Here is a 25692-nt window from a genome sequence, read left to right as displayed (position 1 = left end):
CACAGGACTTATTTCCAGTATGCCTCTCTTCTTACTAATACCAGATAAATACTCAGTCCATTGTTTTGATGAAGTTGGAGAAGTAAAGCAAGATAACAACAGAGCCCTAGGGCACAGAAAATCCATGGCCTTCACAGGTATGTGCAGCATTATCTAGCTACGTAATCTAATAAATGATATCTTATTTATTGTTTCTAAGTGTCGTAAATTCTGTTTTTTGTTCTGTGGGGCTGATCGTGGTTGTTAACCATCACATTCTTTGGAGATAGGAAACTGGGGAAATGGGAGATGTGTCTGTGAAGATTACACAAAGGTACCTGTTGCATGGTACTGATTAGATGTTTGCCAAAACAAAGCAGACATTAGAAAACACTAGAAGATTTATTTGCATCTGAGATACTGGATAACAAAACTCTGACAGTGTTTTGAATGCATAAGTGACTCAACTTATAACATTGCTCAATGATGATATTACTATGGAAATACAAAATACTACTCTTGTTATTTTCATTTAAGTCTTTCAGCTGCACTGATTTTTACAAGAATTGGAACAGACTTTGAATTTTATTCCTGCATAACTGGTCATAGTTTCAAAGTGTATTTAGGGCAGAATATTCTTGTAACCATTACAGTGTCCAAAAATAGTTTGTCTGTACCTCATAACTGACTTATCAGTAGTGAATAAGCGCCAACACTTTTAACTAAGTACATTTCCCTAAACGTTTTTAAAATGTGCTTTTATTACTTGAAGATGGTTACTTCTTCAGTAGGAAGCTTTTTTCTTGCCTCATGAGCAGCACCATTTTCATTTCTATATCACGTTGCTAAGAAGCTTTCTCACTCATGGGTGCATCTTCTCACTCCTCATTTTTATTAATATCCCACCTCATATTGCTGTTTCTTTTTTCCCTTTACATATGTACTATATTCCAGTACTGTTATTAAGTGATACTACTAAAAAAACAACAAAAAGGTTGTTGGAGTAGATTTGAAAACATTTTCTGTAGGTTTGAAAACCTGGTTTGTCACGTCTAGCAGCTTGTGACAACGTATTATAGTTTCTTAGTTTGTGCAGATCCAAAAGATCAAACTCAAAAGTGAATGTGTCTTCATGAGCTCACCAAAATTTAAAGTTTTATGACACTGAACATGTAATACATGTTTCAGTGATGTAAATCATTGCTTTGCTGATCATTCAAGGTTTAAATGCTGTGTCCTAAGTGGCTACTGTTTTTCTGAACCTGTCCTGCTCCCTTGTCAGAAAGTAGAAAAAGCCTGGGTAACAGGAGGAGTTACTCTGATGGAACATGGTTTACCAAAAAAACAAGGCCCCTTTATGACAAACCAGTCATGTCTCCTGCTTTGCAGACTACAGAGTACAGCAGCAGTAGAGTGGGCACCTGCACAGCATTCTCGGTGCGGGTGTAGCATTGCTGAAAAAGGAGCCTAGCATTATGGCTTGTTTAAGAAAATGGTAATTGTTGGCTTGTTTACGAAAAATGGGTAACTGATTTTCGAATCACTTCAGCACTTGAGCTGAGGACAAACGTTAAAGCAGAAAAGGCTGAAATGCCATTTCCATTGCGTTGTGAAGCATGTGTAACAATAAACTTTCAGAGGCAAGTTTTCTGTGATTAAATTAAAATCGCGAACGTTGCCAAATCTTTGGCATCCACTTCTGCTCCCATCTGCTGCTTGCATTAAGTATTCTGAGTTTCTCTAACACAGAATCCTTCTCTGTGACCAAAAGAACTAGCGTAACCATGACTTTGCAGAACCCAAAGGGTTAAAGTTGAGCTACTACGTGCAGGTGCAGGCTTTGTTGTTGTTAAGGCAGTACTAATATATACATCAGATATTAAAACCCTTTAGAAATACTGTGGGGAGTGGGGGAGAACATTAATATCCAAGAAATATCCCTGTCACTTAAGTTGAATGCCTGAAAATATGTTGTCCCCAGATCCTACAGGAATCTTTCAAATAATAGGGGGTGAAGGAGAATCACTTTTATATCGTGCACGTTTTCCATGTGCAAAATTTCCTAGTGTCTGAATAGAAGTTATGCTGCCTGCATTACTGGCAGAACCATTTTTTTTAAATTTATTTTTTATAAAACTTATTCATAAGAGGAGAGATATTTAAAAAGGTGCAAGACCATTGAGAGAAGTGGGATCCTTTATTTTCTCTATCTGGCTCTCGCTTTCTCAGAAAGCCTTTGATAAACCAGACTGCATCAATGCTTACATACTGCAATGCTGTGACAGGGCTAAAAGGGGAAGGAGGGTGTGCATACAGTGATATGTCAACTACTCGATTGTCAAACATAAGATCTAAGTTCTCAATTGGTCATGGAGTGCTTAAGTAACTGGACACATGTGTAGCCTCTGCGTAGGTGAAAAGATAGGATAAAGTAGGAGCTGCCTACAGAGTATGCTTAAGTATTTGGAAATAATCAGTATACACACTTTCAAATTGAATCAGGAGTGGATAGTGGAGAACATACTACTGCATTTTCACCAGTAGTCATACTGTGTTGCAGCACTGCTTACTTTCGTGATGGAAAACAGCTTTATTTATCCAGTTATCTTTTTCCAGTAAGAAAATTCTGAAGGATTAAATTACTCACTTCAAGTTAGATAGTTTTAGATTGCAACAATTTCCTCATAGCATTGAGTTAGTGGAAGAATAAACATGTTTATCTTCATGTGAAACAACAATATGATGTATGGATTTGTATGTCAGAACAATGTGAATTACACAGTATATATAAAGTTGTTGTTGTTTCAGAAATAAACTTTATTAAAAGCAAAAAAGTCTGTGGTTTATTTTTTAGCTGTAAGAATGGGTGGTATCAATATCTGTTGTATAATACAAATATTTAAGACTTATAATTTTTTTCTTAAGAGTACGACAGATCTTTCCAGATCTGTTTTTAATGCTCCAACTATAGAGGTAAATTGAAATACACCAGAAGGTGGATAAAAAGTAGCAGGCTAATTAGGTGCTACGGTATGGTGCTGACAGGTTGGCACATGCCTAACAGTGGAAATGCTTTTGTTGTAATGCCTGCTATGTTACTTGTAATAAACCAACCAACTTAGATACTGCATCGCATTTTCTCTCTTCAGTACAAAGACACACATATACATTTTCCCTTGTCTATTTCTGTTTACGTTTTGCCAGAAACTCTCTCATGTGCAGGAAGACCAGGCTTTGTAACTAGCAGATGTGCTCTAGAGGTCACCTATCTCAGCTGCTTCCCTTCTTTTCCTGCCTTCAAGCTAACTAGTAGCTTAGTAATGCAAGGAGTGGCTTGACTGGAGAAACCGTGGGTAATTTGGATGCTATTGCCTTGTTATGAGACAAAAATAAAAGTTGTCACTAATGTTCCTGATGGCACTGATGTTTATGTGAGTAGTTTCAGATACTCACCAACATGCTGGTGTGCTGAGTGAGGCTGAATTTAGTTGACTCTTTTTTTCCTCCGCGTTTAAGACAAATAATAGAACTTAAATGCTTGCCTCAGGTTAACAGGCAACGCTTTTGATGCCTAATTTGCTGAGAAGCCTTGTAGATGTACTTCTGTGGGAGAGCTGCCTTTTTACGAGCAGTGCAGGCTTTCAGAAAACCATGCTGGTTGCTCTGTTCTCACCAGGTTTTGGTAAATGTCTGTGGGTAGTCATACCAGTACACCACCTGGATTTTTAAATGTATGACTTCAATTGCAAATGCTCTGTTAACTGTTAACATGGATATACTTCTCAACTGGTTTTGTTATATGGCTGCAGTTGAGACAGCACTTTATTAACAGCTTGTTTCAAATTCATTGAGCTGATATTCCCACAGGTCCCTTCTTAAGTACCTGTATTTGTTTTGTGTTACATGTGTTTAGAACTCAATCAGAAGTCTTTAGTTTAGAAGTCTATGCACTGCCAACACATGCACTGCTGCTTGGCTCCTTTCATTGCTTGTTGGGTTACAAACATCAGTAGTCTCATTTGTCTTCATCCCTATACGGTTTACCTTTTTGCTTGCTTTAATAAACAATGTTCCCTGGTTTTCTTATGAATTGCTTCGTCCTATTGAAGATCCCAGATATATTCCTACTGGATAAATGAATTGGTTTACTCTTTCATGTACATCAGCTATTCCTAGATGTGTGCTTTTTTGCAGCTTTTACCTTTATAAATTATCAAATTACTGTGCCTCACAACAAAGCAGACTGTGATGTTTAATTTCTTATTCCTGCCTCCTGACTTCCCTGGAAAAAAAGCACTTCTTCGTTTCCCTGTCACTTCTTCAAATGAACTTTGATCTCATCTCTGAGCATATTTTGCAGTCGTTTTCATTTAAGAGACCCTTTTTGAAAAGGTTTATGACATTAGATTGCAGTTTCAGTGCAGATGCTTAGCCTGATTATGAACCTTTCTGTGAAGGATTAAGTAGAACTTGGTGCAATTTCAAGCTGCAAGCCTGATTAACTAAGAAATGTTTTTTTAAGTGTGATTTTCTTAGCATAAATTCTTTCTTAATCAGTGCTATACTTCTAGGTGAGTTTTCTTTTTAGACTGAAAGGAATTTGTGTTTTGTATAAGTTAGAATAGCCTTCCTAATTATTGTGAATTTCCTTATAATATAAGGAAGGCAATTGTATGAGTGGCTTTGGAAATTCATTTGTTTAAATTCCCTTTCAGAAACTGCTAAACCTAGAGCTTAGAAGCAAGATGAAATTGCATTTTTAACCATGTTACTTGGGCATTTTCAGTATACAGTTGATGTTATGATTTGGGTAAGGTGGAAATATGAGCTGGAAGCATCCAGAGAAAGAAAAGAGCTCCTAGCTAGGGGTATATTAGGTTAAGAACAAGGCTTCCTTTAAATTGACTTTATTATTCCCTAAATGACATTTGTAATTGATAGGGTTTCGGAACTACTTATGATGTAAGTTCTTCAGGAAAACACAATTTTTAAGCTATGTAAATATCAATCTAATTTAATAAATTTGAAATCATTTATTTATGTTTTCAAATCTGTGGTGTTTCAATAGACTTTCATTTTCTAAGTATACCTCTGAAATAAGTGTTATGATCTGAGTTCTATGAAGAAACAATTCTAGCTTCCTAATCAATGACTTTTGAACCCCCATATTGTCACAGGACACATGACACAGCATTTGAACTAGGGAGAGTACTGAAAAGATTGAAACTGTATGCTGGAAAATGCGCTTCAAAAAGGTCATATCAAATTAGAAGTGATATAACAAAGTGAATGTTAGACTGGTCAAATAGCATTTACTATTTATTTAAAACTAATCAAGAGAAGTAATTGAGCTAAAAGGTCTGTGCTGATAAGAGCTCCACAGAAGAGCAAACACAAAAATAATGAAATAACTGTAATAATTCACTGTTACAATAATTAGAGTTTACAAGAGTAGATTTTATCTTCAAGACGTTGTGAGCCTCTAATTACAGGGATATTGAGGAAATTTACCTGTAAGAAAAAATTTCTGCTCATGTCCATTTTCAAATATCTAGCAGTCTGGTCTGGAAAAAGAAAATGGAGCACATGACTGGTCTGACAGATGTTTTTGTTAGGAATTTCACTGTAACCTCTCCTGATCTACTGAAATATTTCTAAAAATCAACTATTAAGAATTGAAACTTCCAGTTTTGTTATTTTATTGAAATTTAAGGCATTGACTTTAGTGTAAGGAAGTTGGCCTTAGAATTAGATTTTTGAGTTTGTGGTCAAATGGTAAAATTAAAGCTTATTATATGGGGGAATGGGGTGACATTAAATAGGGTTAATCAGAAACATTTTTGCTTTTTCAAGGAAGGAAGAAAAAGCTGTCAAGTCAACCAAGAATGTTTCACTTGACCCAGAGAAATGCGTATTTCTCTTACGCTATAAATCAGAGAGGAAGAGAATAAGCACTCAGATATTTCTAGGAGAACATTTTATGGTGTTGGTTTTGTTTGTTTGTTTTTTTGTTTTTCCCTTGTTTTATTTTTCTTCAGTGCCTGCATTTAGAATGTGAAACATCATTAAAAAAAAAAAAAAAACAACCATTTTAGATGACTTTATGAATAATTATTCTCCTTAGAAATCTTAAGTTTTGGTGCATACATTACAGACAAAATATCCTATTCTGATGTACACTACAGACTAGTAGGAAACAAAGGAAATGGTTCTTCTGCTCAGAGTAGACTTTATAAAAACTTGTGTAAACTCTTATGATTTAAATTACGTGGGAGAGAAGTAGATAATTGGATTAAAAGAAAGGTTGGAACGGAACTGTCTTAGAGTATAGCCCTCAGAGAGCAGTACCAGCCTGGCCATTAAGCAGAAAGCCAGAATGATTAAACTAATATAGCGGCTGTAGCAAGGTATAAGCTACCAGGAAAGAAGGAAACACATCTTGCAGTTCCGGTGATTAATCTAATCTTTTATTTCTACTACGCTTAACTGTGATGAATGCACATCATTTTCAGAAAATGGGATATAAACATACATTTTAGGATGAGGCTGCAAAATTAACAGTGTCTCAATGCAAATAAGAGGTAGAAAAAAAAACTTAGAACTCATGCAAGTGGAATAAGATTACTCTGGCTTTTGAGAACTATGTAAACCATCCCTAGGGCAGCTGATTTCCCATAATCAGTAAGATTTCATTGCTTAGAACGTTTTCAATATTGTGAATGGGACAGGTTCAACTATTCGATGGTGTTATCAAAGAATTGATCAGATGCTAAATAAGAACAGAATTTATTTTCGAATGGAAGACGTTGGATTCCTTGGGGCTTCTTGGGAAGGCTGCATTCATTTGATACATTTTGCTATAATAAGTACAAAGCTACCTGGTTACATTTAAGACCTGTAGTAAGTACCACAGCCAATGCACTGGCTCTTCAAAAGCCCTTGGAAAAGGCTGAAGTGGGTCCTTCACTATTGTAGTGCTTGTACTGCATCAGGTCTCAAAACAGGTCAGTAATCTTGAATGGCGATGACATGCCACAAAGTGCACCTTAACACATTGCAGTCTGTACCCACCCTTATAACTGTTGTGGGGACCAGGTATTACAGCATGAGGGGCAAGGAAGTTTATCAATATAAGGATTTTTGTGTGAGAAGAGGGACTAGCACAACCAAGAGAACACAGGTTAATGTGTGAACTTTGCTCAAATTTCACAAACTAAAACAGAAAATAGATGGTTACCAAGGAAGCTGAAGAGTGGACTGCTGACTTAGATTTGGGGCTAGAAAAGATCATATGTCAATAAGCTTTGGAGATGACAAGTAGATAGAGCAGGATTTTGGTGGCAACCAGAAACAATAAAATTCAAGATTTGGAAGTGTTCTTCAGAAGTCCTCTGGTCATTTTTATTCCCATTATGTTGTCTGTAGGGATTAAAGCATGAATCTAGTAGCTGAAGTGGGTAGAAGCTGGAAAGGGATAGGACAGGTTAGGCAAGAGAGGGGAAATCACCTCTTCATCTGATTCATATTTCCTTACTGGAAGACCCCATTTTTCATTACAGTGTCGCTTAGTTTCTAATTTATCTTCTCTTTTGCCTCTTAAAAAATTAATAATCTTTCTCAGAGTTTTCCAGAAATGTCTCTTTGAGTTGATACTTCAAGTAAAATAAGGAAGACAGATTTCAATTATTCTTTCTGAATACCAGACCTTTTCTTCTGGGGGTTGACTGGAAATTAGATTTGGAACCTATAGCTGAAGTGAGTTAATCCAAAATGAAAAGCCACTCTGCACTTCACAGACCTCATTAGAGTCAGTTTAACAACATTTGAGTTCTAAGGATTTCATAATTCAGTGTATTTTGGATCTGATTTACTGTCCCAAGACAGAATTGATTGTCTGGGGTATATGACTTCATCCATACTGATAAATATATTATATAGTGGGCATGAAAAGCCTTACGGTTAGTGAAAAGAAAATCACTACAAAATGAGTATTTGTGGAAGCTGCCAAAAGAATTACAGTTTTATTAGACAAGAAGATCCAAAAATGTTGTGACAGTAGATACAGTGTTTGTGAACAGACCTTGAAAACCCAACGAGATATTACTTTAATCTTAATATTCTGTTCATAAAATTTGCATGCACAGTGTTCTCCCTTTGGAAGCCGTAGCAACAACTTTTCTGTTGTATGTGAAGTTTTATGATCAATTTTTTGTGTTGCTCATTTAAATGAAATAGCTTAAACTATTTGTGTTATAGGATAATAAAATCAACAATTAACTAATTAACTAATTTCATTTTTCTGAAATACCCAAAAGAATGGATCTTTGGGACTATACTGTGAGAAGTAGTTCCATGTGCAGTTAAGAGATTCTTTATTTTGACCTTAGTGAGGTAATGCAGATGATGTGATATTACTGCAGAGAGGAAGTACAGTCTTTCAACAGCAACTTCCAGAGAAAAATATAATTGAATTTTTCAGTTCATTCTTATGATCTAAAACTCTGCATACTCATTTGGTTTTGCTATTACACCCAAGTCGTGTCCTGTTCCTCGATGTATCTGTATATAGAAGTTCTAATTCATCTGTAAGCATGTTTTGTAAAAAGATGGTTTAAAATATGACTGTCCAATGATCTGGCTTGCCTGGGAATATTCTTGGGCCATGTATAGTATAGTTCATATGTATAAGAAACAAAATGTATTTGCCAACTCTCCACTATTCTGTCTGCATTACTGCTTTTCTACTAATATATTTGCTGTGTAATGTACAATGAATGCCATAGTTTATTCCTTATGTGTGAATCATTGGGAGTTAGTGTTTTGTCAGTGATGTTCTCTGCACTGGTCTGCAAGGTAAAGAGGAAGTGATTGTTACCTTCAAAAATGCAGTTTCAGAGAGTTTGTCAAATGGAACTACATTGACTATTGCAACCAGAAGTCAAGTAATAATAGAGATACTCTGAAAGTAATGCTTCCTATTTAATTATGTCGGTCCGTGGTATCAAAGGTGGATGTTGATGGGATGGCTGTAGAGGGGCAGCCTGACAAAATGATTTCGGATATGGAAGTGGGGATTAAGCAAAGGTGTGTCATTGGATTCCTTCATGTGTAAAAATTGCATTGATGCTTACTGAATATTTGCAGAGATTAAACAGTAGTTGTGAGCACAGTGAGATGGTAAGTGGTGCATTTCAGCAGTGGCCACAGCAGTAGTGGGTCATCTGCATTGGTGAAGATTTTTACAAGTGCAGCATGCAGGTTCTTGTTCCTCACTGAGGAAAATGCGTAGCTGATGGTGGTGACTGTGTTGAAAAATAGCATTTTGTAGATGAGAATTTGCTCTGTCAAATAGTGTTATTGTGCTCTTTGTATCTGTTGTAGTTTCCGTGGAAAGAAATAGGTGGTGTTGCTCTTGGAGTGACCTACATAGTTTGTTACTGCAGGTCCAAGCAGCCGATCCTATTGACTTCAAGACTAAAATCCCACCGGTTTCCATAAAACCAGTGTTTTACCCTGGAACTTAATTATAAGTTACCTAAAGAGCTAATCAAAACACCGTGGTAAAGTAAGTTTGCACAATATGCAGAAATAGATGCCCTTTTTTATGTGAAGGAAATTTATGCAGCATAAACCAATTGATCCAAATAAAAATGTGTGGATGGGTCACGTTTATTTTATGCATGACTCAATGCACTTTCCATCTGCAAGTCATAAGGTGCTTCCTGTCAGTGCATGCTGATGTTCAGTTGGATTTAGAAGGATGCTGACACTGGAAATGAAACACTGGCTTAAAGATGGATAAATGGTTTTATAGGAATGCTTTGTTTTCCACCACAGAGCACAGTTGTCAGCTCAACAGCTGACACATGCACAGGGTGGTAATTCCTCACTTAGTTGCTTTGTAGTCATGAGCCTGTGTTCTTAGGATCATTTACTGTCGACTGTAATGTGGGATGGTTGTATCAGTGTATATCCAGAATACAGTGTCGGCTCCTCAACTTCCTACCAGACTTGCACATGTACCAAGCCAAGGTGAAATTGTTTCAAGTGTAGATGACAGCTAAACTTTATTTTTGTAGTGACACAATTCGGCATCCTGCTGAATTCGGTGTCTGAAGCAAAGTATGTTCATCCATCTTTATAACAGAGTTTAGTGCAGTTGCATTCTTTAGGCATTCACTGTGTTGCATTTAAGCTGCACTATTTAAAAATGCAAAACTAATGCCTTATCAATATTGGAATTTTTCAACAAAGTGAACCATTCAGGTGGTTATGGAGAGAGGTGTGTATACATACAAGTCACATAATCAGTGATAACTTTGTGCAGGTATGATCCAGAATAGCATGTTAGAACCTATTTTAGGCATAAGCTGACCAGTCCCTCCTAGCCTATATGTTAGGCTTTCAGAGCTTCTTTTGATACAAATTGTCATGTGTAGTGCCATAATTAAAGACACATGAATTGGGTAGAAGCTATTTCTTAGATATGTGGCTGTATGGAGCACAGTATGGCACTGATGCCTGTGGCTTATGACTAGGTTTCATTGTACCGCTGTGGTACTTGCATACCAAGGAGTGTATATGTAAGGCATGGATGCCCAAAGAACACATATATACATATTGAACAAAAGATGTCACTTCTAAATGAGTTGTAGCTTCAATCTGAAATTAACGCTTCTGGTAGATCATTGGTTTTTTTTTTTGCTTGGCTCTTGTGGATTCAGTGGAGTGGGCATTTCTCTGCTTGATCCACGTGCGATCAAGAAATAACATTTTCATGAAACTCTGTACAAGTCTTTTCAGGTAGCTTCTATCACACCTGCCTCTGCAGGAGAAAACTTGCAGAAACCGTAAGTTATACTTAATAAGCACTTCTTGCATCCTGCAAAACAAATAATGTGAGACAAAAATGTTGATGCCTTTGATGTCACCACCAGCAGCACAGCTAAGTTTTACTTGGTATTTCGGTTTAAAAAACGTACCCCGTAAAAATGTCTAAGCTGTTAAAAGCCACTCTTCTGTTGCTCTGCTTCCTTTTTTTCCTTCTGGTTTGTAGTCTCTCCCCTTGCCAGTCTGACTACTAACGATTGTCTTTTCATTTTCTCCTGCAAGTATTTCTGCCTAAGAGCAGAGGAAAAAGGATTCACTAGCATTCTTCTTATCAATTCAGTATTTTGAAGGTTCCAAAATCCTGGTGGTTTGTTTTTATTAGAATGACAATACACTAGTGTGATTGCAGTAGCACTAGCACGTAATGTTCCTAAAGCCAGCTTTCTGAAATATTTTTTAAATATATTGCAGTGGAAAAGTGCATTTTCTACTGCAGAATGATGAGGCAAAAGAGGAGGTGAAGAGAGTTACTCCCATCTTCTGACACACAGTTTTTCTCTCTAGCAGTTGTTGGTTCAAGGTTTGCACACAGTTTCCTTTCTTCTTAGCTGGTGTGGTCAGAGATCCTCATCATTTTCCGAATCTGCGTTAAGAACTGCCTTCACTTGTGATGTTACTGATGGAATTTATAGAGCATTTTAGATATACCATCACAGATGTCACGGAGAGGAAGGCTGGTTGTTTCTCAGTTTCCTGTGACAGGTGGTTTTCATCATTTTCTTTAATGAGAGCATAAGCAAGATTTGGCCGTAATGTTTCCAGGAATCCAAACAGTTATTTGATTCTTAAGGGAATGCTGATGGCCAGTTTCAGATTTGAGAAGTGAGAAAGTGTTGCCCTTTGAGCAGATTTTTACAGGAGCCACCCCCTCCGAAACCAACGACACATGACAATAAATTGTGTGGGATGTTCCCAGTTTGCCCCATGCAACATGACTAAACTAAAGATTTTTCTTTTGCTTAACTTACTCCCTGTATTTTTTCTACTTTTGAGCAAAATAATTTTTGAAACCATTTTACAAACCCAGAGTAATGAAAGGTTAGAAACAAATCTGTTTAGAAACAGATAACAGTGTTGAAGAACAAGAGAAGGAAATAAGATTTGGATGCCAACAGACTTCTACAAAATATTTTTTCAGAAGAGGCAATTTTGAAAGGAAAATGGGTCAAAAGTGATCCTGCAAAGAGTAGAAGTTGTTCTTAATTCCAGCGTATTGCTGGAACCAAGGATTTACCAACTTATTTTTCACTAGATAAAAAAGATACCACATTAATAATTTATCAAGTGGATAACAAAAATTCACCAGCCAGGTTCTCTTCCAACTTGATACGTACGTGTTCGCAGTTTCTTGTACTATTCTGTAACACAGATTCGAAATATTTGTCTGTTAGACTAGGGAGATTTCAAATCATGTTAATAATGAAACTTGTATGTAGTCTTACCTTCCCAACTTCATTGTAATTTTCCATAACATCTTTAAAATCACATGGAAAAACTGTTTCCAATAATGTAGTAAAAATTTGCTTCATTAAAGACTTGGGATGATGCAATATTTTAAATTAAAATATTTGCTCTGCACTGGACACAGCTCAAAACATAAGCTTAACTTTCTTAACTTAAAGACTTTGGCATTTCTAGCCTAGTGAAATGATATCTTGATTACCAGGAGAGATTTGTAATAATTTTAAAATGAATCCCATCCTGCTCTTTAGCTCCTACTGCAAATCTGTATATGTTTCATTGTCATTCCTGACTCATGAGAGACCAAGAAGATCATTCATAATTTCAGAGTCAATTTTTCATTGTTTCGGATTACTTCATTCTGTGAATGTCGGAACAGACTTGGCAGTTTCACCTTGATTATGTATGTGTGTATTAATTAATTTAATCTAGCAGTCCTATTAGCCACCTTTGTGAGCTGGAACTGAAAGTTGTTTGCACAGAATCATTCAGCTGCTTTGCTTAATGCAGATATATACCCAGGTACGTTTCTGAACTGAGGTGTGCCTTCAGAAAACTGGGTTGAGTTGATTAAAAATAAGGATCCCGGATGGCTATAATAAGTCTTTGTCAGCTGCATATGCTTGTGCAGATACAGTACACGGAAATGAGAACATATGAATATTTCAGTCTTCAAAAAGAGAGAAAAGCTCTGTTCAGAGTATTAGGAGAGGTTGCTGCTGCTGTTTGCAGAGGGAATTTTGCATCTGAAAAGTGAGAAAGTTGCCTGTAACTTGTAGCTGAAGTTAGTTACTGATGTCAGTAAATCATCACAACTGTAGCTGCTATTTTTACACATCTGACTGTCTCCATGAAGTAATTTAGGTACTTTTTTTCTCCAAAATGAGGTCTAATGCACACAATGGAGAGGTAGTTGTAGGACAGAAAGCCATCTATCATTTTCTGACCTTCATTGGCAATAAATCCAGGAAATCGTGTATTTATAGGAAATGAATTGCACCAAGAAATTGATTACCTGAAGTTTCTTTCAAATTCTGCAGTAAAGCTGCATTGCCATAATACCTTTAATATCTTTACTTTTCTAACAGAGGTGGTAAGGAGTTTGGCAGCCAGTAAGGATTTCATGCTAGCTTAGGGAACTTTCTCATCAGTTCTATGTTGTGAATTTAAAGTCTCAACATGCCATTGATTCTCTAACATCAATTATGCTGTTTTCTTAACAAATCTTTCAGAATTCTCTGTTATTCTGCTGTACAATGTACTGCATGGTCAGAGTAGGAACTGCTAAAATACATTTCCACCTGGCATTCACATGTGTCTCTCAAGATGTAGGAAAGTACTAAGTGTATGGCTGAAATGGGAAAGGGGCAAGAGTGTCAGGAGATAAATGAGCAGCTTTGGTGTTTTTTGGTGTAGCTGACAGTTGTAGTACATACAAGTTTCTTGGCTTTCTCTTATTAATAACAACAATAGACTACTTGAAGCTTGCAAGATGATCTGCAGGAAATCTTTCATTCATAGCTTTATGCTTTAGCACTCATGCATGTTGTTTTCTCATAGCTATTTAGCAAGGGGGAATAATAATCATGACAGTGGGGTGGATGTGAAACAAATCTATGCTTCCAATTTTAAATTTTATGAAATAAGGGGGAAGAGTTTTATGGCCAAGAGTTTATTTGCAGTTGTGTAGAGACGTAAGTATCTCTACATCTTGCATGCTTAACTTTGAATATATGTATTAAGATGCTTGTGAAGAAGTAATGAGTCATGTTAATAGTGCACTCTAATCCAGGTTTCCTACCAGCAATTCCTTTGCATAGGTCTGTTTTAATTATTTAAAGTAAGCTGTCAACTTACTTAAAACTAGTACCTGTTTTTCACAAACACTTTCTGAGGTTATTGCAGTGTAAATAAAATCAGTCTTTCTTTTCTTCCATTTACATTACTACCTTTGTAATATGACTGTAATTTCATTGTAGTAACATGCATGAATTCATTCTAGATGCATTTTTTCACTCTATGATAATGTGAGAATTTAGCAGAGATTAACTAGAAGTTAGGTTTAGATCACAGCCTCATTTTTGCATCTAATTTTAAACAGTTTTCTCAACCACTGTGACCGCCTTGGTCACATTATTGGTCCCCTTACTACAGTCACAATCCAGGCTGTGTTGTCTGTTGCCTTGAAAGGAGCTAATAGGTTGAGAGGAGGCCATTTCCCTGCCAGTGACCCTCCTTGTCTCAGCAGTGTATGAAGTGGAGTGGAAGATGGCTTCAGTGCCTGCAGCAAATGGAAGACGAAGAAGAAGGAAGCCCATCATTGCATCTGCCACTGGTTTGATTTCCTAGGGCCAGATTACTGGTTCTCACCAGGATTGGAAGGCTTGTTGGAGACTGGGGAGAAAAGACAGAGTCATTCTTAATTATGTCACATGTAGAGGCGTGTACCTGAGTACAGCATACCTATGTATCTTTTGATTAACTGAGGATTAGTAGCTCTTTGGCTCTCTGCACATTTGTAATGCTGTAATTTTATCTAACTTGGAAGAGTTGGCAACCACAGGGTAATTTAATAGGACCTTCTGGGCACTGATAAAGTATAAATTAAACAACTGAAGGCATGTGCACAGAACTATATTACATCCTTACCATAAACTGTAGAGCAAGATATATGATGAAGTATAGAAAATATATTCTTAAATGAAAAACTGTAAGAAGTGGAAGTTGTTGGCCTAAGAAAAGACTGAGTGTATAGATAGGATGGCACTTTTTGAATGTAGTAATTGAAGATTGACACGGAGAGATGTAACTGATGCATATCTGGGCAAGTTGTTTCTGGTCCACTGAGTTCAGGATGAGATTTAATCAAAGCAAAGGAGCTGCAAGCTAGGCATAGGAAAACCTTTCTAGCCATGAGATTAGAGAAGTGCTGGAAGGGAATAGCCTGGGAAGTCCAGGGAACCACTCTGGTGGTGGTGCTACCTATGATTTAGGTGCACTTAATCCTGTGACAGTTGAGTTAGGTGATCTTCTGAAGCAATACTAGACTTCTGTTATTCTTTAACTTCTGAGACAGTGCTGATGTATTTAATAATCCTCTAGCTAGCACCTTTTGTTCTTTATAATAACAAAAAGAAAATGCAAAATGTTCAAAGCATCTCTTCTAAACATACTTGTATTTTCCTTTGAGTTAAGGGGAAAAATATTTCTGTACAAAATCTTGCTACATGAAATGGTTATTTCTCTTGGCAGCTTTTCTTTCAAATGATTCACTGATTCCCCTCAAGAACACACTGCTAGATGAAACCATACGGATAACCAAAGCAGTGTACGCAGTAGCAAAGAACGAGCTAGAATGTCACAGTGTAGGACTAAAGAGTAAAGTCTGGTGCAATGATCTGATACGTGTATCTGCATCTAGTAATTACATGGCGAGGGGGTAGGAAAATGAATTCAGTTTCTGTAGTGGTGGTGGGAGTAGAAAGTGCGGGGCAAACACAGGCTCTGTCGGGAGGAACAAAAAGCTACCCACCTGTTGTGTCTCATATTAATGTCTGTGCTCCTTGATCTTAACATCACAGCACCTTTCTTTTGAATTTTGTTCTCTTTGAATCATTCATTGTTGCATCTTCAGCAAGGGAAAGCAATATTCCTGACATAATCCCTATTCTGTGAAAAGAGAGCTTAAGAAAAATGTGTAAGGACCATTACTTTTATTTCATTGCAGAAATGTTGAAACAGGGAGAGAATTAAAAAACAGCTACCATCTAAAGCTATGGTTCCTTAACTATTTTGTTAGCCTACTTTATGGTGTAGCTGTAGTGGTACTTATGATTGCTAGCAGAAAACAGATTGTGGTGTAAGACAAAGAATGGGTCGTCAAGGGCCAAGGAGAAGGATGACCATACTGACCTCAAATAAGATTGAAATGGTGCATTGAAAGTTAAAATTGGTGCATTAGACCACACATCTTATCACTGATTTACAGAATGAGGGAGAAAACCTAATCTCTATTGGATTTGTCACATGCTGTTCAAATTTTATTAAAATAACACAAAAAAGTTCCTCTTAAAAAAAAAAAAAATAATTTTAAAGCATTCTGTCAGTCTTGACAAATAATAATCATAACAAATTATTCAGCTGTATCACTGTTAATATATACTTATATCACTCCATGTGGAGTAACATTAGGATGATTTCTTTATTATTTCAGCCCCTTCTTTTTCTGTACTACCAGTTCTGGTGGAATGCCTGTCCATTCCACCTGACTGATTGAGTTTTATGAGGGCTGCTCCAAAAGCAATGCCTCCTATTTTATTGTGTTGACCCACAGCATCAAAGGCATTGGTAGTATGGCAGTAGAGACTGAACCTTGCCAACAGTATTCCATTACATTTTGTTACTGTGCAACAAGTGTCAGCAGAGAGGCAGTCTGACAAAATGGTATCTGACTTGGAAGTGCATATGAAGCAAAGGTGTGTCATAGAATTTCTCCATGTAGAAAAAAAATGGCACTCATTGACACTCATCAACATTTGTTGAATGTTCATGGAGTCCGAACAGCAGATGTGAGCATAGTGAGATGGTGGGTGTTGCATTTCAGCAGTCACAACAGTTATGTGAAAGACAAACCATGTTCCAGAGACATTATTTTTGGAGCAACCTACATAATAGCTCATAGATATCCTCACGATGCTGCACTTAAATATGATTGCTTTAGTCGAACAACAGCATGTGGAAGAAAATAATGATAACAATAATTGTAAAGTAGCAAAATGGTTAGTTGTATCTCCATCTCACTGAAATGGTCATATGCAATTTAATGCACTGAATCAGTAGTTACAAATTCAGAACATTTCCCTATCTCTATACAAGTATGTGTCTGTATATATACATGCATACATATATATTTGTATCCCTCGTGGGAACAATAATCACACACTCACTCTGGTTTCATGATACACCATATGACCATGTGTGTATATACAGAATGACTGATAGATGATGCACTGTATCATTCCTATACACAAACATACCCAACTCTGTCATTTTCCTGACTTTGTTGTAGGTCTTTACCATTCTTGTCTCCCCATTTTTATCTTCTGAGGTGGCACCTAACAAAAGCAAAGCATCACAACCCTTGGATTAAAATGCCAGTATCATTATTGCTACTTCTGTTGGACATAAGTAAAATCTTCCTCTTCTTGAAAACGTTCCAGATTTCTGTATGTTTATGTTTGCTTGTAAGGCTGTACTCTATTACCTATGAGTGGAAATTAAGAAAGAAAAAAAATGCATCTTTTTTCCTGTCTGAGTTAATCTTCTATTGACAACTGACACGCAGTATTATTTTGTATTTTTGTCATTTTTTATTAAATTGTGTACTACTAAATAAAATATTTTAGAGAAATCTGCTATATTATTACTATCTTTATTAGGCAACTTTCATCAACAACAGAATTGAGAGATATAAAATGTACTTCCTGCAAGCCCACAGTGATGTACATTAATTACATTACTCTCCTTAATTACTTGTTAATTGTTTTTTACATTAACCATTCCATTAGTTTTCTCTGTATCATCATCAGGCTCACAAGCTTATATTTACATGTATTATCCAGTTTACTGCTTAAAATGTCATTAAGTTTCTTCTGAATGCTACCATATTTTTCCAACTGGAATAATGGGGAAAAAAAAGGATCTATATACTCCCCCGCCATCCCTTCTAAAATAATGAGATACAAATTACACAGAACTGCATTTTAAAATTATAAACTTCGGTATCAACTCATTAATGTCATCCTAAATTATTCTTGATATGGAAATATTTAATAGTCTCAGCCCTACCAAACATCTGTCTCTTCCCAGATACACAACAGAAATGCATATTGATCCCTTTAATTAACTGTTACTAAAGCCAAGGTTTCCTTCTGGTAATTAATCACTATCAGGTTTCTTGCAGTTTTGGTTTACTCGGGAAATTATTCCTTACGCAACATGGGAGGTAACTCATTCTTTGTACCTGTTCCACTTGATTAAACTTCCACATTCTTAATCTCTGTCTTATGATCAGAATTATCTTTTCTTATGAAATTCTGACTTTATATCTGCTTGGTGTTTTAACTGGTGTGATGTTCCTTTTGGAGAAAGGTAATGACTTTTTAAAGCAGTATTGATGCTTAGAAGTATTCTTAGTATGCTCCTAATTAGCATTCATGATTTTCTGTAATTATTTCTCATCTCTTACTATTATGGTCTCCGATTGTTTTTCCTTTTGAATTGATTTATTCTAAAGCTATAAGTATGATAGTGGTTTGGACACTAGTCATTCCTGCAGATTACAGTGCATTCTATCACAACTTCTTGTACAGAAGTTACCACTGATTTATAGGTCTGTGATCTGTTTTCTTCATCTGCTAAGATGACTTCTTACAGAATCTACTTGTTTTGGACAGAGTATTTTTTTTAGTGAGAAATCTGTTGCCTCTAAACACTCTGTAAATGGAACTGTCTCCTCTCCCATGCCCACAAATGTTACTCATAATGCAGTTATTATAATACTGATATATTCCCTTTCTTTTTAAAATGCAGGTGCAATTGTCTCAGGATTTTAATTTGCTGCTGTAGTCTGTAGAGGTCATCAATCAGTAAACTATGTTGTATTTATCTGTTATAGCACTGATTTCATAAGCATTTGGCATCATGTTGCTCTTGAGCTGTAAGAAACGATCAATTTAATTTTTGACATAAAATGCCATTTTCCTTTCATTTTTTTCAAGTCACTCATTTATAAAAGCCTTAATTACTTCTTTTTCAACAGCTGAAGTATAATAGGCACCCCAACAGCCTTCAGTAGTAAAACCTCGGTTTTCTGATATATAGGCTGAACTCCCAGTGTTGTTGTACAGGCCAACAAATTACCTCCTTATTATTTTCCAATGTCCGTGTGAGTTCAGGATGCTGAAGACCAGCATTAGTCTGCATTAGCAATGACAACAGGTACCAGATGTTCCTGCTGGTGTTGGTGACGATGTTTTTACTGAGACAGAACCTCTACCATAGCTGCGTGACATACAGCTGGTGATGCCGAATCAGTGCAGATGTACGATGCGTTTCCCCAGTTGTAGGGCTTTTCTGCAAAATAAACTATGCTATCCTTTTCATGAACAACTGCCAGCCAAAATGATCACATCTTGCTCTCTCTTCCAGAAAACCAAGAGATAAGAATGATTCTACAAAAGTCTTTTCATTGGAATCAAAGCAATTTTTTCAAATGTTTCCAGCCACCTCAGTTGTTCAACCCACTTTCTGAACGACTGCACCCTCTATTGGGGTAAAACAGATCAACTTCCAAAGCAGATAATTTATTTTCACATTGTTTATATCCTTCTGGTTCTTACAGGCATAATAAACCAGCCCATTCATGTGACAATAAAACAAGCACAGTCTTGCTGATCTTAGATTACAGGGGAAGTGTGAATATCCAATAAAGACTTTATATGATTTCTCTATACCCCGAGTTAATGAAATGTATGTAAATAGCTCTGTACATTCAGGGTAAAATGAGAAAGGAATAATAGAAAGAAATATTTTTTCTCTTATAAAACACAGTCCAGAAAGTATCATGTTGTTGTTTTTTCTTTATCTTCTTGTTGCGTGAAGCTATTTCAATTAACCAAACCTTTGTGGGGGAGTAAATGTTTGAACAAACAAAAATGACATGAAACGGACAATTAACCATGATGTTGCATCTCATCAAACAGGTGATTCTCTAATGGACCAATGAAAGCCAACAATGACAAGTTGTGGTCAACAGTCCTTGAATGTGCTGATGGTTCTGCTTTCATTACTCTTGTCAGCAGGTAACTACCTTTCATATCTTGAATTTATCTATCAATGTCATGAGGAAAAAAGTGTTGCAATTTGCTACTGAATTCCTACAAAACCAAAATGTTCAAATGAATTGTGAATTGAATAACAAGTAAAGCATCTTTGCATCTAACAACTAAAGCTGGAATGTGAAATGCAATTGAAAATTCAGCTTAAGAAAGAAGAGGTGGTGGGGCACTGACATAGTTTAACAGAAAAAGACACTGTTTTGCTATAGTAGTTTTTCAGCTCGCTTGAAAGAAAAAATAAAATAAAAATCTGCACCACCATAAAATCCAACCATTTTGCTGAATGACTGTCTATTTGAAAAAAAGCAAGTTGGGTACCAAATGTATGTTTTTATATGTGTACACAAAGACACGTGGGCATGTGAAAGATTGAACATGGAACTTTAACTGTATTTGAAATGAGTACAAGTTAGATATGATGTAACTTACATTACATACACATATATATGTATACACACACACACACATACTTAAAGACAAATGCATGACATCATAGTATGCAAGTATCATTATTTTCCCGAATCTGAAGAACTGACTGAACCAGGAGGGAATATATGTTTCTTTCTGTAGATACTCACTAGATCTGCCCTAGATATTTGGTACTAGCACACAGATTTTGCAGCAATCTGTTAGCTGTTATATTGAGAATTAGTTGAGTGCTATGATTGCTAGTGGCATTTGTTCTTCAGAAGTTATCTGTAACATTGAAGAGGTGGATTTTTTTTTTTTTTTTTGTAATGATAGATGAATGTTTAAACAACAAAAAGGAGGGGTGAATATTCACAGGCCAAATAGATTTGGTCTTAGGAATTTTTAACTCTGAGTAAGATCTCTTTTGCCCTCCATTCCTGAAGTGCTTTTTAACTGAAAATGTGGTTGATATTTTTTCCATCATTGCTCTATATTCCCTTGTACTGCACCACATCCATAATCACCATACTTAAAACTTTACCAGGGATTATATATCTTCAGATATCTTTGTGCTTCAGTAAGAGTTGTCATGTTATTGCGTATGTGTGATGCTTGTAATATGCAGTGTTACATCCCCATCAGTTATTTGATGTGTGGATTTTCTTGCCCACAGTACTGATGCTTGTTTGCAAGTATTTAGGTTGATTCTTACTAATGATAGATCATTATTCAGCTATAACTGACACTCCTTTTGTGGAAAATGTTACACTATTATCAGCTAAACTACTTCTTGGTGTAATCTTAAAATGTTATTTTCTTGTGGAGTCTTTTTATCGTTATCCCTATGTATAGCTCTGCATCCCTAGTTATCTAACTACCCACCCCCTGTGCACAAGAATCAGGCATGGGGGGTTACAGCAACTTCTTTGTCTTCTTTCGGGTTAAAGTCATTTCAGAAAGCTATTTCCCTGGTGTAAAAGAAAAGTGAGTTATTCAAGACTTCAGTGATTATATCCCACTGATCAAACATCGCTAAGTTGTTCCGGTCTCTTCTTTTGATTTTTATTATGTTTTCATACTTTTACTGCTCATTTCAGGGGACTTCCACTAGAAACCACCTAAGACTCCACTTTTCCAATCATTTTCCTCAAGATAATTTAAATATACCTGTGTTCCAGTAGAATGGATGATAGCATTATGCGTGCAAACAGTAGTAGTCATCTGCTGCTACATAAACACCTGTTAACTCAAGCACAAGCAAAAAGCCAGTGGCCTGACATATTTTTCTCTTAGGAGACAAAACTTAGTGCCTCTGAAATACAGTTTTTTATTTCAAACTAGTTATATATGACCTTTAGTTCTTACACGATTTACCTACTAATGTCAGTGTGTGGAGTGCAGATTTGGAGTCACTGCAAGTCTTTCATGCTAGCTTAGTTTCACTCATTGGGGAATTTTACTACTGACATCTGTCGGATTAGGGTTAAGCCATTGCTAAATGACCTTTCATGGGACATGGATGAAAGGATAAAATGATAAAATTTATTATTTACTATTTTGTAGCCAGCATGAGTGTACTTTTTTTTTTTTTTTTTTTTTTTTTTTTTTTTTTTTTTTTGCCTAGGATCAGCTTCCATAAAGGAAAACTAGTGGCTTCGTGCACTGAGAGTGATGGGGAAAAAAGAGACTGCTACTCTCACTGAAATTATACAAACAGCATTCTTAAACTGAGCTGAAATGAAAATCTAAAGGCAAAACTTCTTGAGTTAACTAGATTTTCAGATTTCCATCTGTAAGATTGTGTCTTGCTTCCAATCTTTGACGTACAAATACATGCCACCTTAGTTCTCAAATCTATACGCAAGGTTGCAAACTGCACTCAGCAATTGGAAGCGTAACTGTAATTGGCTCTGCAGGCAGAAGGAAAGGGCAGAAGTAACAGGCAAGTTCCCAGAACAGCTGCACTCAGGGCCAAAACTCCTTTTTGTCGGAAAAGGAAACAGTGACAGTAGATCCGGTACTGTGGTGGTGGCTAAGGATGAGGATAAAATTCGGCAGCTTGAGCTGTATGGTCAGAATCTCAGAATCACAGAGGTTGGAAGGGACCTCAAGAGATCAACACATCCAACCTCCCTGCTAAAGCAGGTACCCTACAATAGGTCACACAGGTAGCCGTCCAGACAGATCTTCAATATCTTCTTTGAAGAAGACTCCACAACCTCTCTGGGCAACCTTTTCCAGTGCTCCTGCATCACCCTTACTGTAAAGAAGTTTTTCCTCATGTTAGTATGGAACTTCCTACGTTCAAGTTTTAGGCTGTTGCTCCTTGTCCCATAACTACACATCAACAAGAAGAGTCTGGCCTCATCCATTTGCCTCCCATCTCCTTTTAGATATTTATAAACATTTATCAGATCCAATCTCAGTCTTCTTTTCCCCACGCTGAACAGACCCAGGTTACTCAGCCTTTCCTCATATGGAAGATGCTCCAAGAGCTTTATCATCTTTGTGACCCTCTGCTGAACTGCTTCTAGGAGATCCCTGTCTCTTTTGAACTGGAAAACCCAGAACTGGACACAGTAGTCTAAACATAGCCTCACCAGGGCAGAGTAGAGAGGGAGGATCACCTCCCTTGACCTGCTGGCCACACTCTTTTTAATGTACCCCAAGATGCCGTTGTCCTTCTTGGCCATAAGAGCACACTGCTGGCTCACGGCCAACCTGTTGTCCAAAAGGACCCCGCATGTCCTTCTCCACAGAGCTCATCTCCAGCAGGTCATCTCCTAACCTGTCCTGATGCATGCAGAAGTAGTTATAATAGAAATATATAATAAAATATATAGAAAGGAGATTTAATTTCCCAACATGGGCAAAATGTTCCCAGAGAAGGGAGAAATAGACTGTGGCTACATGAAGAAAAAAAAAATGATAAAATCAAATTGGGCATACTGAAACTTCAGACTGATTCTGTTTCAGTGATATCACAATGATATACAATTTCAGAATACATGGACGTTTATTAACTGTACTAACTGAATAGGGAGTGCCTAATAGAGAGAGAAGCAGCATGCAGTCATACCATAAGAATATCCTTTCAGGCCACTGTAATGCCTATTTTTACTCTACAGGAATATTGACAGTTAAATTCATGTAATGGATTGAAAGACATCGGGGGTGGCATCAAAGCTTATACTAGCAAGCAAAATTTGACATTATTTGCATGTTACAGTAATTATCCTTTCAATTATAATATGAATATTTACATAGCAAAATTGTCAGAGACTCTCAAATAATTGATGTTGTGCTAAGTAAAATGTAAATATGTGAATATTTGTATGGATTTATCTAGAAAGCTTATAATGATCAGCCATTCTGAAAACTTTGGTACTTGAAAAATTATGTAACTAAATGAGAAAAAAATCAGCATTGCACAGTTTAACCATGAACAGGTAGGGAAGTAGCAGCTTGATGTACACTGGCTGTTTACTTTTTATGGTAGACTGGATAAATTTTAAGATGAGTTCAAATCAGTCATTTGAAGCATGACAGACTATACTCTGGAAATTAGTGGGAACAGAGATAGGAGCATCTACATCATCAACCTGTTCAGTAATGCTTTTCCAAAACAGGATGAGAATTTGCACATGCAAATCCACTCCAGAAACAGCTGCCATCTTTGCAACAGACAACCCACAGCCATTCAGTTACATTACTTTTATCCTAAGTATTGCTGTAGAGATAAGGCTCTTTCATGCTCAGGATTTAAGTTATTTTCAGAAAAAATACTTTGTAAAACATTATACTTTAGTTTGCTCTAGGAATCAGAGATCCAATAAGCAAATACAGCAAGTGAAATGATTGATTTATTGTAAACTGTGTAATGCTTTTTCACGGCATACTGGATTTGGCTGGATGGGATTATTTTTCTTTCCAGCATCTTCTGTGGTGCTGTGTTTTAGACAGGTGACCAAAACAGCATTGATAACACACCAATGCTACAGCTGTTGCTGGACGCTGCTTACACAGCATCAAGGCATTTTCTGTTTCTCACTGGGGCTGTACAGTTGGACCCCCTGAACCACACTGAACAAAGTGATATTCAAGAGCAGATGGTGCCATGCCCAGCCTTAAACTGGGGCAGGAGTTTGTTGTTGTCTTTTTTTTTTCCCCAATGATTGCCATTGCTTGGGGAATGGACTAGACATCTTTCCACTGGTGGTGCATGATTGCCTTCATGTCACCTATTTTTTTCTTCTGTTCTTCTTCACAAATTAAACTGCCTTTATCTCAACCCACAAATTTTCTCACTTTGCCCTTCTAATTTTTTCCCCTGCTCACTGGGAGGAGGAGTTCATGAGCGACTTTGTGATGATAGCTGCCAACCAGGGTTAACCCACCACGCAGTGACTTGCAAATTCAGGCCACAACTCAAACATCACTTCATGCTTTTTCTTATCTATTTATTTTAATTGCCAGCACACATTTTACTATTTAAGGGTTTGTTTGGGAATACATTTTATTAGAAGCTTAACTCACGCTCTGACCCAATGTTATCTTCTATTCTGCCTCCTCTCTGTAGTCACCCTTCCCCACGTTTTCATCCCCAAAGTCAGCTGTGTTTAATTTTCCTTCAAAAATGGTCAAAGAACCTGTCTAGGGATCAGAGAACATTTCACATGTGCTGATAAGTGAACTACTTTGCAACGAGGAGTAATCTAAACCTTCCAAAGTCCGGGAGCCTTCTAATGCATTCTCACAATGCAGTTTCTCCCTCAGCACTGGATAGTTTCAGAAACATGGAAGTATTCCATTGCTTATGAAACAAAGAATGAGTTTCAGTTCTAATGACATGCACTAGAGCCATATATAATTCAGGCCTAACTTCACAGGGCTGTTGCTCTCTCACAGTAGCTTAACCTGGCTGTAATTTACCCAAGATAAGCTGTAGGAATTATATATGAAATCTAGTAGTTTTGCTATCCTATTATTTTCAAAGTTAGTACTAGCATTTTCTCTTAAAATGTCCCAAATTTGAAACAACAATCTAACAACA

The 25692-nt window shown here is 36.7% G+C and overlaps 1 protein-coding gene across 10 annotated transcripts in view; it reads left to right on the top strand.

Moving 5' to 3' along the window:
• KIAA1644 (protein shisa-like-1) overlaps nucleotides 1-25692 on the top strand; it is an 82203-nt gene that overhangs the window by 16945 nt on the left and 39566 nt on the right. For 9 of the 10 annotated variants that reach the window (XR_003071364.3, XR_003071356.3, XR_003071359.3 and 6 more), the window contains one exon: nucleotides 20094-20192. Coding sequence is in view for 2 of the 10 variants with exons in the window: in XM_015291144.4 (XP_015146630.1) it covers nucleotides 20126-20192 (67 nt within the window). In the remaining 8 variants the exon portion in view is untranslated. Of the gene's footprint in view, nucleotides 1-15765; nucleotides 19664-20093; nucleotides 20193-25692 lie in introns of those variants that run through there. The other variant, XR_003071367.3, reaches the window with a different exon arrangement.

Source organism: Gallus gallus, chromosome 1, assembly GCF_016699485.2.
Source record: "Gallus gallus isolate bGalGal1 chromosome 1, bGalGal1.mat.broiler.GRCg7b, whole genome shotgun sequence".
NCBI lineage: Eukaryota > Metazoa > Chordata > Aves > Galliformes > Phasianidae > Gallus > Gallus gallus.
This window is presented reverse-complemented; position numbering and strand designations above follow the sequence as displayed.